General features: G+C 42.5%; 1 protein-coding gene across 2 annotated transcripts in view; it reads right to left on the minus strand.

Annotated features, from left to right (window-relative positions):
- The window catches only part of LOC138491514 (kyphoscoliosis peptidase-like), a 336,578-nt gene that overhangs the window by 258,673 nt on the left and 63,830 nt on the right, over positions 1–14,075 (minus strand). For both annotated transcript variants that reach the window (XM_069618052.1, XM_069618051.1), the window contains exon 2: positions 10,880–10,989. In XM_069618052.1, the coding sequence (XP_069474153.1) occupies positions 10,880–10,970 (91 nt within the window). In that variant the 5' untranslated portion in view covers positions 10,971–10,989. The remainder of the gene's footprint in view (positions 1–10,879; positions 10,990–14,075) is intronic.

The following is a 14,075-nucleotide window of genomic DNA, read 5'->3' on the forward strand; positions in this document are numbered from 1 at the left end:
CCAGGCAACCCAACCGATATTACCCGAAACCTCTGCTACTGTGGTCCTCATATTCACTGAAGCTTGGCCTAAGGAGTAGCCCACAGGGTTGCAGCCACATTTCCTCTGGAAAGTGACCCCCATTTCTTGCCAATGGTGGTTCCACTAGTCACTCCTGAGGTTACCTCAGATGCCCATTATACTATTGATGCCACCCAGTGACATCCACCACTGACACTGTGGCTGTCTTTGCAGTGGTAACCATTTTGGCCACCTCTTGCTTCACTGCAACAATCCCATCTGTAATATATTCAGGTACCACCGGAGAAGGAACCTTCCCGGGCACTTGCTTATTCACATATACTCTATGCTTTTTGGGGAGTGGGGCATAGCCACCTTAGTGGTGATCCCAGGGGGTGAAGAGTGGTGATCCCTTCCTCCAAAGCCTTTATTCTCTTCCTGTAGTCCTTCTTTAACTGGTGTATCCCCTGGAAGATGTGCAACTTTTTCCCTTTATTATGGAATGGCCCCCATTAATGCATGTAAAAATCAGTTGATGCTTCCTTTGCCATCTCAAAATTATTAATGTCAAGCAACTCACACTAGCCATCAACCTAATCCTTCAATCTATTTGCTCTAAATCAGAAATGAGAAGTCACACACTGCAGAAGCAGGTCATTCACAAGCCTTAGAGCTGGATACAATTCTTACTGTCACATATCGCTTAAACTTCAAACGTGCTCTGCCATCCTTATACTTGGTGAGAAAATGAATCCCTCATTGTTATTCAAATATCACACCATTGGTACAACCTTTCTTTGAGCAAATACAGAATAAAAGAATGCACATAGTCACATATAAAGTTTATAGAGCTCTGCGAGGGGTCAGAAATGAGAGGCGCACACAAAGTTGTGATGTCATCAATAGCCATTTTTATTATGATAAAAAGGGGATTGAATGAAGGCCTATCTGTCCTTATCTTAAAAAGAGTGTCCCTGCCTATGAAACTAAAGCTAAAACACGCTGACCTTCTGTCCAAAAGATACCTTGACCCTTATACTAACCTACACAATAAAAAGGTGCAAGGGAAATGTCTGTTTCCAACTCAACAAAAATGTGCACAAATACAAAGGTGTTGTTCCAACAAAGCACTCCTTGTGTCCAGGGGTTATTTTCGTTCCCCTGAACAATTTCAGGAAAACTGTTGAACATGTTTTGTTCCAATGTTCTGTTATAGTCAATGAAAATGTCTTTTCCTCAGATTGGCAAAGCAAATGTCTCTTCTATAGAACACTTTTCGCAGGATGGCAAAACAAAAGTTTTTTCAACTTCAACAATTGCTTCAAACGATGAAGTGTTTCTCTCATCAAAACTGTTCCAAATTATGATTTCCATGTATACTATCCTGCCAAGAGTTTCTCAACTGAATCTCTAGATATCCTGATGTACTCCCCTGCCAGGAATTGCCCCCTTATGGTTCACGCAGATCCCCTGGTGTACTCTCCCGCCAGTTATCTCTTTCCAAAAAGGGCTCACTGCCTGATGTGTATCTTTCGCCAGGTCTTTTCTACAATGTTCACTTTCCTTGAAGGTATAACACAATAGCACTTCTTCACTGTTTATACCTTATTGACTCCAGGTAACACTTGTTACAACTTCCTGTTTAAAGATGTGAAGGCAAGCGCTCTGTTACAACTTCCCCCTTAATGATATCCCACATATGGGGGTATGTCTTAATGTCCTTTGACAATGCTTGTTCCAAGTTTCCCCAAACTGACAACTCAAATAAGGAGAATTGTACCCCCTTTTGCCCTTCAATTCAATCCTACTTGGTCGGTATTGAAACTGATTCCCCAAGTATTTTTTAACTTGTTGTCATGCCCGAGGGCCACCAACTACTCTGGGTTGACTCACCGGTGTAATGTGCAGCTGCGGCAAAGAGTTTTCATTGGGCAGGCTTCTTAGGTAGAGTCTCTTTCGGTTCCTGCGTCGGCTTTTCACTTTTTCAGCGATGGAACCATTTCCGCTCCACAAGACTGTGTCTCCTCCGGTCCCACAAAAAATGTCTTCTCGGCTCTAGCGTTCCCTACAGGGCACCCGCCACTTCACCTGAGTTCCTTTCCTCTGGTATGCTATGCCTCCAGGTGGCTGCTTGTCAGCGTTGTCTTCTTCCTTCATCAGAAAAACCATTAGCCAAGGTAAGTAATTTGTCTTTCTACTGGACATTCCTCCCACAGATTCATCATCTTGTGAGAGACTCCCCAAGTTGTACTGAAGAAGAAAAACAAAGCTAATATGGAATGGGTTCAATCAGAATAGGACATTTTGAAGAACTGATTTTCCCAAACAGCATTTTCCTTATTCAGGGAGTCTAGCAGATAGCGTCTAGAAAATGAATCTATTTATGCCAAAGTCACAACTCTTTGTAGAATGGACCTCATTCCCACAGCTCGAATGTCCTCTTACACTTCCTTAATAACTAACCCATACCACATGGTGGTACAGAGAGTCCGCAATCTTGAAAGCACTTGCTTTAAAATAGATTTCCCTTTTAAGGAGCCAAAATATGCTATGAATAATTGGTCAACATGCATGAAATCTTTTGTCCTGGTTCAGTAAAACTTTGAGGCCCTCGTAGAGTCCAGACTGTGCAATCTTTCTGCCGATTTTGAAGGATGAAGCAGTGCAAAGAAGAGAGGGAAGTGTAACTTCTGTGATGAATGAAAGTCTGTGAGCACTTTAGGTAAAAATCAAAGTTTAACTCGAAGAGTCACCTTGTCTCTTCCAAAGTGCCCAAATTCTGATGAAAAAGGTAGGGCTTGTAGTTCTAAAACTTGCCTAATTAAATCAAGGAAACCCACAAAGCCACCTTAAAAAAGGAAGCCTCAATTGGCATGTATTTCCAGGTGGGCGGAGATCACAAAAGGTTCTTGCTGCCAGTTGGCAGAAGGGCATGGGATGCACAAAAACTGGAAGTCATAGTTGGCACACTCAGCTGGGTGTGTGGAGATGCTAGTGAACTTGTATTGTCCATGGCAGCTTTCGCCGTGACATTCTAGGGGACCTTTTGCATTGGGGAATTGGGCTTGAGGCCCAAAGTGGACCTTTGCGGGAGGGAATTTTAAGGCCGGATGTAGGGCTAGTAGGGAGGCTGCTAAAACTGCAGTTGCGTATGTCTAAAACTGATCAAGTGCAAAAGGTGTTTGGATCTCCTTGCGCCAGGCCCCAGGGCAGATGGTGTGCCAGGTAGGGGCGGGAAAGTGTTCCTTGCACTCCGACTAATGGGTTTAACAGGCCCGCTTCTGAAACCTCATTATGGATTTTTCTTTGTTGCAATTTCAGTTTAAAAGAGTTTTCAGCTTGGTTTAGGGGTAGTAGGTGTGTGCAAGAAGGTTTCTCCTCACTCTCATTCCAGAAGGGGCCTGTGACGTCCACGGCTAGCATATAGGGATGGAAAATTAACAGAGAAGATTGGGAGTTTAAAGTCTAAAACATATGTCAGCCATATGCAGCTAGAACCATTGTGGGATGAAGTCCCAGGGGCGAATCCATTCGCGTGAAAAGGCTGTCATCTGATCTCCACATTTGTTCTTGCCATTAATTTCAAAAGATGCCACGTGACGCATGGTATGGATTGAGGGCCATTACTCTATGAAAGGGGCGATGCACTGGAAACAGGAGCACGGTCCTAGCGAAAAGAGGGCTGACAAGGGTATGTCCCTATTTTGGATCGGTGGGGTAGCAATGTATCTGCACAAGCCTCTGTAGGGGAGGGGGGCAGTGAGGGAAGCACAGGGCAAAGGCAATCTTCCAGCCCCCGATCTGGCCGTTAAGCATTTAGGAGGGAATGGTCTGACAATGTTTTGCTGGCAACCATTGCAAAAATACGTGATTGGAGCACTGGCATGGGTGGCAAGGCTCTTCCTGGGGAGTGTGTGCCATAGCTGAAGACGATCGTGAAGAGCTGTGGGGATGTGGGGGGGGGGTTGTCGGCAAGTCCAATCAACGTCTCAGCGAGAAAACTGAATAACTTGTCTCAGTTGCCAGGTAGGCGTGGGTATTTCATAATTGCACATCATGGACCAAGAGCCAAAATATTTAACATAAGGATGGGACGCATCCGTCCAAAGAAGGACAGAAAATATTCATCGTCGAACATCTACAAAAAATATTATTAGATGTGCAGTGCTTAGAATTACAGAAGTAATCTGTGTGAACTGTCAATTTTCATCTGTTGCATTTCTTTTCAGCTAAGCAGCCAAATACCTTTTAAAGATAAAACATTGTCATTGTTTGTCACTGTGTCACTTGCCCCCTACCCCGACCATCACTTCTCTGCCCCTAGTTCCAGTTGCTCGTTTAAAACTGGATAAGGCTGTCGGCAAGGCTGAGAAAAAGCTGTACTGCAGTCAACCATCAATTACATATTGCGACTCATTACATGTATGGGCGGTGCAGTAAATAATTGGCGGGAACGTAATTACTGCCACATTTCCCACACCGCCATACTACCAGTATGGCCCTGGAGTGGGGGGTTTACCTCCAGCATCATGCTGGGGGTAAATCCTCTGACTTTCGGCTGAAATAGGCAACATTGGCAGAATTACCACATCAGTAATTCCTCCGGCGCTAATTCCACCAAAAATGCCCCACAGAGTCCAATGGACTCTAAAATAAAATGGGGATTAACTCTGCCACTGCCACTTGTAATCTGGCAGTAAATCCGCCCGACTAAGTGGCAGGAACGATAATTCTGTGGAGCAGTATTCTGCCAGATTTTCCTGCCGGAATACCGCCCAACTCTTAATGAGGCCCATTTTCTAAAAGTATACATGGTGGGTAGTTATCATTTTAATAACATTTTTGCCTGCCTCCTTAATCAGGGCTGTGGCTCAGTAACACAATATGAGAATGCCCTAAGGGAGAGTGAGTGTTCCTCTAGGCCGCACACCTGCAAAGAGATTAGCGCTGAATAACAGAGCAGGGATTTTAGAAAAATAACCTGTCAAGACTCAATTGCTCACCCAAGGCTATCATCACTGAGCCATTGTGCTCAGGATTACTAGTTTTATTGAGAGACGCACAACATACACAGACTTCATTGAGACCGCAAGCTAAAACGCATCTGTGATTATATGAGCTATCCTAACAACTGCGAATTACAGGTATTCAGCAAGAAGTTGGGCATAGCTGCAAGACAAAAGAAACATCGTTGGCCAGGGCCTAGAAACGTTGAGTTACAGGGATTACTTTGTCTTCGAGAGCGGGGCAACAAACGATTATGAAATACCAGGAGATGCAATCAAATTGAAATCCCACTGAAAGACTAGGGCACTAACAGCTCATAATGGACTTCCGAGCACACAGGCCTAACCTGGCAAACGAAAGCAGCCCTGGAAGGTCGCCACACATTGCATCAAGTGAAAGCAAACAGGAGTATCAAAATGTTGAATTAGAGAGCTGGAAATTATATTCATTTTATGTTTTTTAGATTTTTAAATGAGGTAAAATAGTTCCTTTTACAACACGTTTTCGGTGTACACTGATAAATAGGTCCGAACAGAACCAGAAGTTCCTCAATCACGTCAGAACAAGAAACTTTTGAGTGAATCTGCATCATTATACAGTTCATTTGGTTTATTTTCGTGTGTGAGACTAGTAGGAAGCAACTTAAACTATGAGCTGCCACCAAACACAATTTCTAATACTCTAGCCTTATTTATTTATTTATAAAGCACCAACGCCTGCAGGCATCAGGGTGCACATAGACACAAGGATTTAGTAAACAGGACAGTACTTCCTTGAGATGTTTCCAAGCAAGTGGACAGAAGTGTAAACACTAGCAGGAATTATTTTAAATGCTTCCAAAAACACAAAAGGCGCTTTTGAAAAGTTCTATTGGAAGAGCATTTCATGCCTGAGCTGCAAGGACAGGGAAAGAACGCCCAAAACTCTTTGTTCTTTCATATCTTGGTACATCCAGTTGTCCCTTAGAGCTGGACTGAAGTGATTCAGATGGAGCATATAGTTTCATTCGCTCCTTAAGATAAAGCGCTGTGTCCCCATAGCTACACCTATGAACCAGGGAGAGGAGTTTACATCTTATTCTAGCTGGCACTGTTATCCAATGAAGGTTGTTCCTGGCACCAGCAACATGATCCTTCCTAGAGATGTCACAGATAATTCTGACCTCCTCATTCTGAAGAACCTGCAGCCTATTGAGGCATTTCTTATTGGCTCCAGTTAGAAGGGCATTTCAATAATCTAAGCGTGACAAAAACATTGCCCTAACTAAGCTCTCTTGGTTCTTAAATGACAAGATCGGTTTGACATGTCTTAACACCCACAGATGGTACTGAGAGCCACTGATCACCCTGTCTACTTGAGTCCCAGATACAAGAGAGGCCTGTAGGTAGACCCCAAGTGTTTTAACCTTCTCTACAGCGTCAATGTGGTTTCCTTCAATATTCAAACTATTGCATGTCTCCACTTCCTTTTCTCTCCCTCTACCCTGCTAACCTAGCCTGCTGCGCTCTCCATCTCCCCCTCCTCGTCCTTACAGCTTGCTGACTGGCTGCCTGGTGTACCTCAGAGTCTCACGGGTCCCAGGCACCCCCGCCAGTCCTCTCTCGCACTTGCCTCAGGCACCTACTCCCACCCACCTTCACTGAACTTAGAATAACCCAACAGAGTGCCTCTCTCTGCACTTACCCCAGTCTCCGCCAACTGGGTGCACTTGGATCTCCCCCTCCCTGTGACCTTCTATGCACTTGCACAACCCAAATGCAACATGCCTGATGATTGTCTGTCTGTTCTCCCTTTTCTTCTCCCCTTAATTGCACTGGTAAAATTGCTGTGTCTCAACTGTTAAATGTAATTTACGCACTTACTCTGCCTGTGCAGACTATTATCGTCTCAGAATTTCAGGGGCCCTGAGCGACTGTTGTTTTTCCCCTTGTTCCCACCCTCCTTGAGCGCTTTGTGTGCTGCCCTACATAGGAACCTGTCTCCTCAAACCCCCTGCTGAATAGAGAGCAGCTGTGAAACACAATCCCTAGACACACTCGGCACTAACATTAAGGTTAGTACCGTCCGTCACCTTTCATAGCCAACACATATGTGATTGCGTCACCAGAGAAAAGAATAAAGTTAAAGTTTTTAATATTAGTAATATTATGTTGTATCTACATTGTTTGCAGAGCTGCTGCCAACTGTTGGGGTTCCGAAGATTGAGATCCTTTTTTGAAAAAAGTTACCGTCCTGAAGAAGGCCTTAGAATCAGCTGTGTGAGAATGCTAAGAAAAAGCGCATCTGATTTATAAGGCTGAAACAGGTGTAGACAAATAGACTAGAGCATACATCTGTAGCTAGTCCTCCCTTTTTCCAAGAGGACATTGTAACAACCAAGTCCTCTTTCCACATCTATTGCACTTTTCACTCTGTGAAATGTCCACGTAGGCCATTTGTGTGACCAGTCCATTTGTATGTCGCTTTGTTTCTGTAACAGAAGCACAGAGGGTAGAGGGGTACGGGATTTTTCCAATTTTTTCCTTGATTAACCTTTTTAACAAGCAGTCTGAACTTACCTGCCAGAAACGGTGTATTAGAAATTTCTCAAAGTCTCTGAGTATTAACCCAACATACTGTAAAGGTTTATAGAATGTCTATATTTGAGTATTGATGAATTGGTATATATGAGTTTGTTCAATATGTTTTATGTTTGTGAGATACAAAGCACAGTTCGTTTTTAAATAATGATACATGATTACAGAACGAATCATTTGATATAAATGATCTCTTGGTTGATTATGTTGGTATTGATTAACCTCTGATATATGGGAGAACCATCATAATAATTGTGATAGTGTAAGGGATGGGTAACCGATTTCCATACTCTGTATACTGTTTATTACTTTTTTCCCCCGACTTGAAATTGGTCCCCCAAAAATAAAAAATAGAGGGAAATACCCATTGCTTTGAAATGATGAAAAACTACATTCAGCATAACAAGTGCCTTTTGTACGCATCATATGAGTGACAATGAAGTAGATGTACAAAGCGTATTCATTTTAAAAGCACATCATTACTTATCATTCACTTCTGAAAACAGTGTTGGGTGTTAGTTTTGTGAGGCAGATTTGCACATAACAAATCTGGTTCAAAACACACAGAAGGGATGAGAAGAAGAGAGTGTAGCCAGGCTCGAGACTCTGGACTCGTGGATCCTCAGGCTCGCACTTAAATTTGGACACAGCCCTCTGCTCCCTCACCTTGCCTATGGGTGTGGAGTCCCCACTATAAAATGATTAGCGTGAATCTGTCCACAAGAGTGCACCTTCTAGTTGTGACCTGCATGAGTGATCAGAAACGAGAGGGAAACTCAATTTCCGCTTTCTACCTTGTACCTTTTAAGAGATTGCCATGTGTGCGGTTCACAATGGCAAATGCATATCACTATGTGCATTTGGTCTACTGCAACCACACCTTTTGCATTTGTGAAGCCTTCCCCTCAGTTAGCACTGGCTTTGCAAATACAGCATCCTTTCATACATTAGGTCACTGTTTATGTGTTCCTGTATTATTTTCTGCCTTTGCCTATGCTTTAAATACGGATAATGTGTTGACGAAAATGAAGAGAAATAAAAGAAACTAGCGAATATGGCTTTTATGTCGGCTGTGGGGGGCCGACATGGCCATTAATGGCCCGCCAGCCCGACCCATGGTAGGCCCGAGATTTGGGCCATTAAAGGCCATGTCCACCTCCCACAGAGGGCATGAAAGCCATTCGAACCCCTGGTTCATCCGGGGTGCAAATGATTTCACATTGTTTACATAAGAGATATGCGCTGCTCGAACAGCCGATCTCCGGAGAAAAAAAATAAAAAGTAAAAAAGATGTCCAGTCGCCATATGAAAAAAGGGCAAAGTCCCTTTTCCATGTCTATGGTGGCCAGGAGATGGGTGGAGCGCCGGGGCTAGAGCACAAAGTTCCGGTCCAGCAGGTAAGTGGTGAGGGGGTGGGGAAGAGGAATTAGACGATGTTGGGGTGCGAGGGGTTCCCTATTGCCGCCTCACATTAAATAAAATAAAAAATGGCACCATCCGGGGAAGGGTATCAGTTGGCTGGAAGATGTGGGCAAAGAATGTCACTTCTCGCTTGCTGTACCAGCCACCTGATTGGCTGATGGCCTTCCCTGTGTGCGAATACATTTGTAGATAATATATTCTAAAAAGTGTGTTTTCATGTTTGGATCTCGATTTGATTAAATAAAGCTATTCGCCTTCAGATTTGGCTTTAGCCAAATTCACTATTTGGTATTTACCGGAGTACTAAGGTTATCATCACGAGTTGGAAGGTAACGATAAAACCGTTGGTATTAGACACATATCATCTTTTTTATCTTCATCTGCACTCCAGGTTTGGTGGTATATGCCTCCGGGTGTAAACCGAGCCACACACAGTATGGATTTTCATCCTGAAAACAGAGTTATTTTTACTTCCACCACAGTAAAGAGTTCCCTTACGTTTTTTTTTGTTAAAAAAATGTTCCTGTACAAAAGCAAGGACAGGCCTTCAATACAGGGGAAGATATTTTCATGGAGGAATAGGAAGGATGTGACAAAGTGGGTGTCTCCAATGATCACCCTTTCACCACTTTTCCAAGCAACATATAAAAAGGGTCAGGTTTTACGTACAACATAAAATGTGCAGTAGTGGTATGAACCGGTTTATAGTGATACATTCGAATGCCATTATGTCGAAAGTCATAATGTTTAAAAAAAAAAAATAATGATAAAAAAAAAAAAAAAAAAAAAAAAAAAATCGAAAAAAAAATAATTTGAATATCTATTTTGAATTGCTTTTTGTTCGAAATGGGGGGGTTCCCCTCCAAACCCCCTTTTTGTTTATTTTTTTTTGTTTTAACCCTTTTTTTTTAACTTGTGGAACCCAAAAAAAAATGTTAATAAAAAAATAAAACATTTGAAAATCAAAAATGTTGACATTTTTTTTTCCGACATTATGGGCCTCATTACACAGATGGCTGTAAGGGTTTACCGGTACTGGTAAGGGTACCAGTGCCGGTTAACCCTTACCTCCTTACTACGAGGTCCCTTTGCGGCTCCCGACCTTAACGGCTGGTCTGTACCAGCCGTTAAAGTAGGGACCCGCAAAGGGACCTTGAATGTAATTACGGTACCACAATTTGCGGTACCGTAATTACCGCCTTCCTTATTCCCATTGAGCCCTATGGGGGCAGAAATGGGAATGGGGAAGTGCCATGGTGAATGGGGAATTGCCGCCCCCATACACCTTGGAATAGGGCGGTAATTCCGCCATTCACCATGGCGGACTCGGTAAAATACCGGCGGCAACCATGGCGCTAATAACGCCATGGTTACCTCCGTCCGTGTAATGAGGCCCTATGTCTTTCGACATAATTTTTTTGACTTTTTCACTGCCTACCGTATGAACCATTAGTTTACCTTATCCATTCTTCACGTTGAGGGTGGAAATGGATAGCCAAACAATATTAGAAAGTACAGCAATTGGTATTGCTGGAATACCGCCAGTGGTATTTCTGCAATACCACTGCCGTTAAAACTGGGCAGGGGTAAACTTGTATTTGGGTGGATGTTCAGGAATGCCACCAATGGCAGTGTTAATTACCTCGGGTGATAGAATTTGAAAAATATCTACATAACTCGTCTGGGACATAAATATGGTGTTAGGTGCATCCCTAGTACCTGTACATAATTGACACTGACCTGACTCTACAATCTGCTGTAAAGCACTGTAACACCACACGTATGGTAAACAGCGTATCATAAAAGCGAGTAGGCAAATATGTGTATAATCTGTATCACTGCATGCAGAACTGGTATGCTTTGATGATACTCACCCAGGTAACAGAGGTAGAAGGGCAGAAACGGGAAGCAGAAGATACCCAGCAGAACCTTCTGCCAAAGCGACAGATGATGATGCAATGCCATCGAGTGCTTCAACAGTTATCTGAAATGAGGAAAATGTCATTAGACCTGATCCGAACCAAATATCCTACCTTCATGACTCATCTGAGGTGACCGGCAGGAGTTAAAGGGGTGTTCAACCCCAATGCCATATTAATCCCAGGGCCTTCCTGAAGTTGCCAACGTGGAAGGAAGGAGAGTTCAGCAATTGCACAGCTCCAAAGTTGGACATCCTTCTGATAAGATCCTCATAGCAAGTCAAAGCAGAAACCATTCACAATGCCTACTCAAGCTTTGCCCTCCCACTGATGGATCTCCTCCAGGATTAAGGGGCGAGTTCAGCATTTATAGATGCATTTTTCATGACTCCCTCTTAATATATCCCTTATGTAGGACATAAGAAGATTCCTGAAGACATTTCCATTTAATCCTTTGCATCTTTCTCAAGGGTTTAATCGCACACATGAGAATGTAGATCCACTATCATCCTCAAAATATCCCCTTTTAAGCTTGAGAGAGTCAGCACAATAGGCAATCACTTTAGAGAGAAATGTGTAAATTGTTTAGCCCTCCCCCACCACCCCGCTGGGCCGGCTTAACCTTCTGAGTTTAATGCATTTTGTTTTGTGCTGAATCATTAGAACATCTGTTATCACAGTACCTCGACGCAGGCAGATGGAATTAAACATGAATAGCTATCTAAAATAGACATGATATTAAAAGCAACACATAAGGAGAGTTCATAGTTCAGGAAAATTGAATCCTCAAATTACAGTTTATGAGAGTAGTGCAGGATTAGAAATTGGAAAGGTAAGAGACGATTGCTCCATTAAGGCTCATGTAAATATAAGGGTTTGGCCAATTTGATTGAATAATTTGATCACATGAGAGTTTTGACCTACTTTTATATTTGTTCACATATAAACACATTTGAAATATAAACATTAGTTGTAATAATATATTTGTCCATTGGGTGTCATATAATTACATTTGAAATATAAACAATAGTTGTAATATTATATTTGTCCATTGGGTATTACCAGAGTCTATGGGTCTTTTCATTGTGACATAAATGGAAGTTCTTATCTGCCATTTTTTTCAGTAATTATGGAAGCGATAGGTTGTGCGGGAGGTCTTTCTTGGATTTGCAATCATTTTCTTTTTTCGGATGTCAAAGGATCGTTTTTTGTAGATTTTCTGGGGCTTTTTCATGGATTATTTGCTTTTGATGGATTTCCCTGGATCCCGAAGAATCAGGTTTTTTTGGGATATGTCAGGCGTTTTTCATGGATTCATTGGTTTTAATGGATTTCCCTGATGCCGAATGGATTGGTTTTTTGGATTTGTCTGGCATTTTTCATGGATTGATCTTGGTGGACTGTATTGCTGTATTCTTTTTTTTATGGATTATTTTTTTGCCCTCACGGATGGATTATTTGCTTTTAATGGATTTACCTGGATGCGGAAGGATCGTTTTTGGGGATTTGTTTTGCTTTTTTCATGGATTTATCTTGGTGGAATCTTTTCCTGGAATATTTGCTTAAGGATTTTTTGTGTTTCTCTCATTTATTATTTGTTTTCAAATGGATTTTACATGGGATTTTGATTGTTGTTGCCTAACTATTTACACTGGATTTGTACAGCTATGAAGACTACATTGGTAAATTATATCCCTTTTGTTATTTTTGTATTCGTTATTTCATTTTTGTTTTAATCAAATGTAATCATAGGGTGCAGAGACTTATTGTCAAATGCATGGAAAGGGTATGTTATGTTATGTTATTTTGCATTTATATAGCGCCTTATATACCATTGGTATGGTCTCAAAGCGCTGGTAGGTTGAACGCCCTTGGGAACCGAAGTTCAGGTAAGTAGAGAGAGTAGAGGGAGTCCAAAAGTGTGTGTGCGCACCAGGTATGTGTGCAGCTGGTGCGGAAATCGAGTGGTAGCTGCTTCTTAGCTGTAGGTGTGGTGGTTGAGAGGTCAGGAGTATGTGTTCGCTCTGGTCGGTTTTACCCAGAACGAGTGTGGCTGCGTTAGGCCTGAGGAGACCGCCTGGCTGGGGGTGTGAAACCAGCAATGATTACTTAGAGTGATGTGGAGTAAGCGGGAGATGTAGATATGAGAACAGTTATACCGAATGGAGCCATAGCATCTCTGTGTTCTAGATGAGTGGTGATGTAAGGGGGAGAGTAAGCGTGGGGTCAAGTCATTATCATCGTCTAGTTCGCACCCTCGTACACTTCTAAAACGCTGTTGGAAACAATTCTGAATTCAACTTTCACATAGAGGCTATTGGGTGCAACTTTCAAGTGTAACTGGGTACACTTGTAAAATGCTGTTGGGTACACTTCTAAATGCAGGTGGGAACAGTTCTAAATTCAACATTCAGATAAGCTATTGGGTGCAGCTTCTAAATGCAATTGGGTACACTTCTAAAATGCCGTTGGATACACTTTTAATTGCAAGAGGGAACAATTCTAATTCAACTTTCTCAGAGGGGGTTCGGGGTACAGTTCTAGTTGCGAGCGGGAACAGTTCTTAATTCAACTTTCTCAGAGAGGCAATTGGGCGTAACTTCTAAATAAGATTGGGTATACTTCTAATGCAGGTGGGAACAATTCTAAAATCAACTTTCACAGAGAGGCTATTGGGTGCAAACTTTCAGGTGCAACTGGGTACACTTCTAAATGCAAGTGGGAACAGTTCTAAATTCAGCTTTCACAGAGAGGCTATTGGGTGCGGCTTCTGAATGCAATTGGGTACACTTCTAAATGCCGTTGGGAACACTTATGCATGCAAGAGGGAACAATTCTAATTCAACTTTCTTAGAGAGGCTATCCGGCGCAACTTCCAACTGCAATTGGGTACACTTCTAGGTGCAGGTGGGAACAGTTCTAATGCGGGTGGTAACAGATCTAAATTCAACTTTCGCAGAGAGGCTATTGGGCGCAGCTTCTAAATGCAATTGGGTACAATTCTAATGCAGGTGGGGACAATTCTAAATTCAACTTTCACAGAGAGGCTAATTGGGCGCAGCTTCTAAATGCAATTGGGTACAATTCTAAAGCAGGTGGGGACAATTCTAAATTCAACTTTCTCAGGGAGGCTACTGGGTGCAACTTTCAG

Source organism: Ambystoma mexicanum, chromosome 10 (assembly GCF_040938575.1).
Source record: "Ambystoma mexicanum isolate Mex_15411 chromosome 10, UKY_AmexF1_1, whole genome shotgun sequence".
NCBI classification, from domain to species: domain Eukaryota; kingdom Metazoa; phylum Chordata; class Amphibia; order Caudata; family Ambystomatidae; genus Ambystoma; species Ambystoma mexicanum.